At 43.0% G+C, this 6,931-nt stretch overlaps 2 protein-coding genes across 2 annotated transcripts; both read right to left on the bottom strand.

Annotated features, from left to right (window-relative positions):
- Positions 1-2,072: 2,072 nt before the first annotated feature.
- LOC133814122 (uncharacterized) lies at positions 2,073-3,182 on the bottom strand. The gene is made up of 2 exons (XM_062247120.1): positions 2,870-3,182; positions 2,073-2,668 (listed from the first exon to the last, which is right to left on the bottom strand). Exons 1-2 carry the CDS (start codon positions 3,180-3,182, stop codon positions 2,073-2,075), a joined length of 909 nt encoding a protein of 302 aa, XP_062103104.1.
- A 2,080-nt stretch (positions 3,183-5,262) lies between these two features.
- LOC133814121 (uncharacterized) lies at positions 5,263-6,138 on the bottom strand. Its single transcript, XM_062247119.1, has 2 exons — positions 5,730-6,138; positions 5,263-5,624 (listed from the first exon to the last, which is right to left on the bottom strand). Exons 1-2 carry the CDS (start codon positions 6,136-6,138, stop codon positions 5,263-5,265), a joined length of 771 nt encoding a protein of 256 aa, XP_062103103.1.
- Positions 6,139-6,931: the final 793 nt, after the last annotated feature.

Below are 6,931 nucleotides of genomic sequence, written 5' to 3'. Positions count from 1 at the left end.
TAGGCTATCGAATTTGGTGCCATTGTCGGACACTATCTTCTGAGGTAGACCAAACCTACAGAGTATATTTTTCACTAAAAGGTCTAGTACTTTTTTGGGAGTAATGGTTGCCAGTGGCTCGACCTACATCCACTTTGTAAAATAATCCACTGCTACTACTGCATACTGTACTCCCCCATTTCCTTTTGGTAATCGACCAATAAGGTCAATTCCCTAAATGGGAAAGGGTCATGAACTTTGCATCTGAGTAAGTTTGTTTGGGCCTGCCCGGGGATTTTGGAAAATCTCTGACACCTGTCGCACTTTTTAACATATGCCATGGAATCCTCATTCATAGTTGGCCAGAAGTAGCATTGCCTTATGACTTTCTTAGCTACACTTTGTCCCCCTGTATAGTTCCCACAAAAACCCTCATGCACCTCCTTCAACAGTCAACCTGACTCTGTTTGGTTGAAACACTTGAGCAATGACATGGAAAACCCCTTTCTGTACATAACCCTGTCCAAGATTAGGTACCAAGAAGCTTTCCTCATCAATTTCCTGGAATCATTACGACTGCTAGACAGGACTCCGTGTTCCAGATAAGCTACAATGAAGGTCATCCAGGATGGAGTATCATCTATCAGAAGGACTGATTCTGGCAGGTTGATACTAGGTTCAGTCAGGTATTCAATAGGAACCATGTTGGTCATGTCCACCACAACACTGCTGGGCAGTCTAGCCAGTGCATCTGCCGTGGCATTCTGCTCTCTTGGTATCTGTTGGATGGTGTATTTCTTGAGCTGAGCGAGCAAGTCTTTGATTTTACTAAGATAGGCCATCATTCTTTTTCCCTGAGCAGTATACTCACCGAGGACTTGATTAACAACAAGCTACGAATCACTGTATATGTCCAAGAATTTAGCCTTTACTTCTTTTGCTAATTTCAGGTTTGCAATTAATGCTTCATACTCCGCTTCGTTATTAGATGCATTAAACCCAAAATGGAGTGCACAGTGGATGTGTTGCCCTTCAGGTGTGATTAGCAAAAGACCAGCCCTAGACAACTGGTCGGTTGATGAGCCATCGACTTGTAGCTTCCAAACATGGGGTTTTTCTTCGAAATGAATAATGATGGATTCTGGGTGTTCGATATTCTTCTCAACACCTGTACCGGGTGTTGGTCCAGATTCTGATGGCTGCTCGGCCATTTCCTCGTTTTTCTCAAGTATACTGGTACATTTAGCTACAAAATCTGCAAGAGCCTGGCCTTTAATTGTTGTACGGGTCTAGTAGGTGATTTCATATTGCCCGAGCTCTATAGAACATTTGAGAGTAACCAACCAGAGGTGTCCGACTTTTGCAGGACTTGGTAAAATGTTTGGTCGGTAAGAACCTTTATGGGATAAGCTTGGAAGTACGGGCGAAGTTTTCTGGAAGACAAGAGCAGGCAGTAAGTTAATTTTTCAATTAAAGGATACCTGCTCTCGGCCTCAATTAGCCTTTTACTGACATAGTAGACTGGATGCTGAATCTTGTTTTCCTCTCTGACTAGGACTGCACTGACAGCGTGTTGAGTTACTTCTAGGTATATGCACATTTTTTCGCCCTCCAGAGGTTTTGAAAGGATTAGGGGTTGTGCCAGAGATTGGAAGGCTTGTTTGCACTCCTTGGTCCATTCAAATTTCTTTGTATCTCTAAGGATATTGAAAAACAAAATACATTTATCAGTAGAATTGGACACGAATCTGCTTAGTGCTGCTATGCGTCCTGTTAGGCTTTGCACGTCCTTGATCCTGGCTGGTGAGGGCATGTCCAACAGGGCCTTTATCTTCTCGAGGTTTGCTTCAATTCCCCTGGAGTTCACTATAAACCCCAAGAATTTTCCTGACCACACACCAAAGGAGCATTTCAGGGGGTTCAATTTCATTCTATATTGCCTCAAGATGTTGAAGCATTCCTCCATGTCCTCAATGTACCCCTAGCCTTTTTGGATTTCACCAACATATCATCCATGTAAACCTCCATGTTATTTCCTATCTGGTCTTTGAACATATGGTTTACCAGCAGTTGATACATGGCTCTAGCATTTGTCAGGCCGAATGGCATAACTCTATAGCAGTACAGCCCCACATCTGTGCAAAAGTTGGTGTGCTTCTGGTCGGGTGGATGCATGCTAATCTGTTGTACCCCAAGTAGGCATCCATAAAGTTTAAGATTTCATGGCCGGCTGTAGAATCTACAAGATGGTCAATTCTCAGAAGTGGGAAGTAGTCCTTTGGGCATGCTTTATTTAAATCTATGAAATCTATGCACACCCTCCACTTGTTATTAGGCTTCTGTACCAATACAGGATTGGACACCCATAATGGGTAGAATGCTTCCCTAATGAAATTGTTATTTCGAATCTTCTCCACCTCCTCCTTTAATGCAATTTCCCTCGTTGGATTTAGTAACCTCATTTTTTGTACGAGTTTGAAGTGTTCGGTGTCAATGTTGAGGGCGTGGCTTATAACGGCTGGGTTGATTCCCACCATATCATCATGAGACCAGACAAATAAATCTTGGTTGTTCCATAGGAACTGGATCAAGGCGAATCTTATGTTCTTGGAAAACTCTTTCCCTAACTTGACAACCTTTGTCGGGTGCTTTGGGTCAAGAGAGACTTCTTCTAATTCTTTGACTGGACCTATCCTTGTATTAATATCTCCAAAATGAGGGTCTATGTCCTCCCCCCCCCCCCCCCCCCGGCGCCAATTTTGGGCTGCATCCTATTTCTGGTGACTGGGCCCTGCAGGTTGTGCGGTACAAATTGCCTCCCCTGCCTTTTTTATCGAGGAATTATAACACTCTCTGGCCACCAGTTGGTTCCCCTTGAGACATCCTATACCTGCCCGGGTTGGGAATTTGACGAGTAGATGGAAGACCAATGTAACTGCTCGGAGGTCATACAAGGCTGGTCGGCCTATCATGGCATTGTACAGAGAGGGGATGTCGATTACTATGAACAAAGCCATTACTCTGTTGCTCTTAGGTGCCATCCCCACTGTCAAAGGCAGCCTTATGCTTCCTGTTGGGGCCATTCCATTCCCTGTGAATCCATACAGTAGTTTCTCACATGGTTCCAGATCTCTGATGCTTAAATTCATCCATTCCAAGGTACTCTTGAACAAGATGTTGGCAGATGACCCATGGTCAATCATCGTTTGGGTCACTATCATATTAGCGATCTATACTTCTACCACCAAAGGATCATTATGCAGATGATGTACATGACTTATGTCTTCCTCATTGAAGGTGATTGGCTTACACTCGTAGTGAGGCTATTTGGGAGTACACTCTTGGACAACCAATACATATTCCTCTTGCTTATGCCTAAGGGAGTGAGCGTATCTTTCTCAAGCTTTGTCGGAGTTGCCAGAAAAATGTGGTCTTGCACAGATCATATCTAGCCGACCAGCAACTGGTGGTGGTAGGAGAGGCTGGTTTCTTTGATACTGTTGAGACTGTTGCTAAGGAGGCTGTTGAGGATGTTGGTCGACAGTCGGTTGTACATACCTCTTCAGATGAGCATTGCAGCGTCCCAAATTTGCTAATAAGGCTTAAGGCCTTGATTAGTGTGCCTGGAGGGCAATAAGTTATTTATTAACATAATATGCGAATTTTGATGAGTACGTGATTAGATTTGCATGTATAGGTGAATTAAATATGCATGTGGGCCCCGTTTGGTTATTAGGGGGCATGTTTGTAATTTTAGCCCGTTGAGGGCATAAATGTAATAGTTATGAATATTATGATATATTTGTGATATATCTGTGTTGCATGATCCGAGACAGTCCTAGGGAGTTGTTTAGTAAGAAAGTCACAACGGGGTTGAATACCCAACTCGGGGCGAGTCGAGGGGTATTCCAAGCATTAGATGTTTCATAGGGTTATCGGGTTATGAAAATAAATATTTGGAGATATATTTGAAGTTAGAATGTTTAGGAGGGAATATTGGGGAAATTTACCATTTTTCCCTCGGGGACGTTTTTGGTACCTCGAGCCTTTGAGGTAACCTTAGAGACTTAAGTTAAATAAAACAAAATTGAGGAAGCACTCAGAAACTAAGGAACCGACCCTCTCTCTCTCTCTCTATCTCTTGGTTCTTTCTTCTCCCTTGGAAGCTTGGAGGTTTTGCTGAAAAACTAACTAGAGACTAAGGAATCAAGCTGGAACTTTGGGGGCTAGGAGCTTGGAACTTAGGGGATTAACTCAGAGGTTTAATGAAGCACAAAGGTTTTCAGCGAGGCTCGGACTAGGGGACTGTGCTCAGGATATCGGTGCTCAGAAAGCTCGGGACACAGGTAAGAAAATTGTTGTACCCGTAGAGCAGGGAGAGAACCTATAGTTTGTGTTGTAGAGCACGACCCTATATGATTGTGCTGCATGGCGTAGCCCCCCATTGATTATGTTCATACGTGTTTAAGCATTTGTTTAATTGTGCTATGTGTGCATATATGCGAATGAACGGCAAGAGCCGGGAACGGCGAAGCCTGAGAACGGCGAGGGCCGGGAACGGCGAAGGTCAAGAATGAAAAGGCCGAGTATGACATGGGTTTGGGAGCAGCGTTAAGCACGCGTAGTGCGAGTTGCGAGGGTGAGACCCTATAGGATACTAGGGATATCCTTACGGTGTAGACCGCGAACCCAGGGCCTGGTAAAGCGCCTGGGACAGCATGGCCGTTATGTGTTTAGCCTGTTGGCAGTTTAGTTATGTGTTAATTGATGATTATGCATATGTTATATGCTTGTGTGGAGTTTTCTTGCTGGGCTTCAGCTCACTGGTGCTCTATGGTGCAGGTAAGGGCAAGGGGAAAGTCGACCAACCATGAGTACCGAGAGCGTGAAGCGACGTGTACATGTTTGGCCTGCCTGGCTGCCACGACCAGGGGTATTTTTTGGGAGACATTTGTATTAAAATTAATTTTTTCATTTAGTCGACTTTAGTTATATTTTTGAGTTGTAAATATTTCCAAAATAGTATTTTGGGATCCCAAATGTTTAACACTTTATAATGTTCAATGAATGGATTTATTTTCTCAAACTATGTGACTTCTATTATGATTGGCTACACTTTTGTCTTAAAACCTCGATTAGCGAGTTAATTGCACATTTTAAATTCACTTAGTAACACCTCTAAGGAAGTAGGGCGTTACAAGCATTGTTTTGTCAAATGAGGAATTCTATCTCTTCCTTCAGGTGGTTACATTCATTGGTATCATGACCATAGTCATTGTGAAACTAGCAGAACTTAGTCATATCACGTATGTTAACTTCCTTTCTCATTGGTGGAGGTCTTCTGTACGGCACGACTGCCTGTGTAGCGTTGAAAACATCTGCACGGGGCTCCAACAGGATGAAGTAAGTAGTAAACTTAGGAACATATTCTCGTGGTTTGGGCTGTTCGACAGTCTTAGGCTTCTTATTGTCATTTTGGTTACCGCTACTTCCAGCCCCATTACTGCGTTTGTCGTTCTTAGCCCCATTCTTACCTCCCTCTGCAGGGTTAGTGGTATTCTCAACATCTATTTTCCCCTGCTCGACAGCTGTTTGAGATGGATTATCCACCTTCCGCTCGACTTCCTCAACCTTGATGAATTCCTCTGCCCAATCAAGGAACTCCTGGGTGGTATGCGCAAACTTCCTTTTCAAACTGCTCTAGAACATACTTTTTACTTTTACTCCCGAATTGATGGCTATCAAATTACCATCATCACTGAGGGATTTCACTCTAGTGGTTTCCCGCATAAAACGTTGAATGTGGTCCTTTAAAGGTTCATTATCTCTTTGTTTTATGTCTACCAGGTCATTCGACTCAGCCGGAAGGGGCATTGCCGAAGAGAATTGGGAATAGAATATGCATACAAATCCATCCCATGATGTAATTAACTTTGGTTGTAGCTTGAAGAACCATTGTTGGGCGATTTCTGGTAGGGTGGTCGTACACCAGGCATCATCTCGAACCTCCAAGATATCAGTATGTAGTTCAAAGTTGTGAACATGGGATACTGGGTCTTCTAGTCTAGTGTACATCTTCCATGTCGGCATTTTGAATTTGACAGGTATGGGCAGCTGATTAATATGTTCTGAAAATGGGGAACCTCTCTGCCTCTCCATTTCAATATTTGTTAATTTGGGAGCAGTCAAGTCCCTTACCTGTAACGACCCAAATTCGCTAATAAGGCTTAAGGGCCTTGATTAGTGTGCCTGGAGGGCATAATGGGAATTATGTGTGATTTTAATGAGTAAGATGCATGATTATGATTTAAAGCATGTTATATGACTATTTGAACATTTGTGATGCATGATTATGTGTACTAGTATGCATGTAGGCCCCAATTAGGTTAGAAGGGCATAATCGTAATTTTGGCCATTATGGGCATAACTGCTTTGATATATGTGATCATTGTTGAGACCACATTATTATGTGGATATATTTGTGATCTGTGACTCGAGACGATCCTAGTGAGCAAAGTAGCGAGAAAGTCATGGCGGGGATTTATACCCGGCTCGGGGTGAGCCTAGGGGTATAAATGGGAATTTAGTGAGTATACTGGAGTCTAATTTTGACATTGAGGAGTATTATTGGTGATTAATTAGGTATCGGGAGTTAAGCAGGAAATATTAGAGACACTCGAGGAGTTAGCAAGAATTGGGTAAAATGACTAGAATGCCCTTAAGTGGATTAAAGGATTAGAAATAAAGAGGAGGACATTAAGGTCATTTGGCTTGTAAGGGATAGATATGCTGAGGCTTTATGTTAGTGGGAATTGTAGAAAGTAATAGAAGTCTGAAAGAGAGGAAAGAAGGAAAAGAAAGAAAAGAGAGAAGGAAGGGAAAAACAGAGCTGCTTTCCTTGGAGTCGGTTGGTGATCTCTTCACCATTTCTGGGCGTTTTGTTGGAGTAACT

This window comes from Humulus lupulus, chromosome 2 (assembly GCF_963169125.1).
Source record: "Humulus lupulus chromosome 2, drHumLupu1.1, whole genome shotgun sequence".
NCBI classification, from domain to species: Eukaryota; Viridiplantae; Streptophyta; class Magnoliopsida; order Rosales; family Cannabaceae; genus Humulus; species Humulus lupulus.
This window is presented reverse-complemented; position numbering and strand designations above follow the sequence as displayed.

What these genes read in the sequence shown, in the direction of transcription:
- LOC133814121 (XM_062247119.1), bottom strand. Translation starts at nt 6,138, where the DNA reads ATGGAGAGGCAGAGAGGTTCCCCATTTTCAGAACATATTAATCAGCTG. An exon ending in GAAATCCCTCAGTGATGATG is followed by an intron (nt 5,625 to 5,729) that starts GTAATTTGATAG and finishes TTGATTGGGCAG; the next exon opens with AGGAATTCATCAAGGTTGAG.
- LOC133814122 (XM_062247120.1), bottom strand. Translation starts at nt 3,182, where the DNA reads ATGATTGACCATGGGTCATCTGCCAACATCTTGTTCAAGAGTACCTTG. An exon ending in CAAATTCCCAACCCGGGCAG is followed by an intron (nt 2,669 to 2,869) that starts GTATAGGATGTC and finishes ATACAAGGATAG; the next exon opens with GTCCAGTCAAAGAATTAGAA.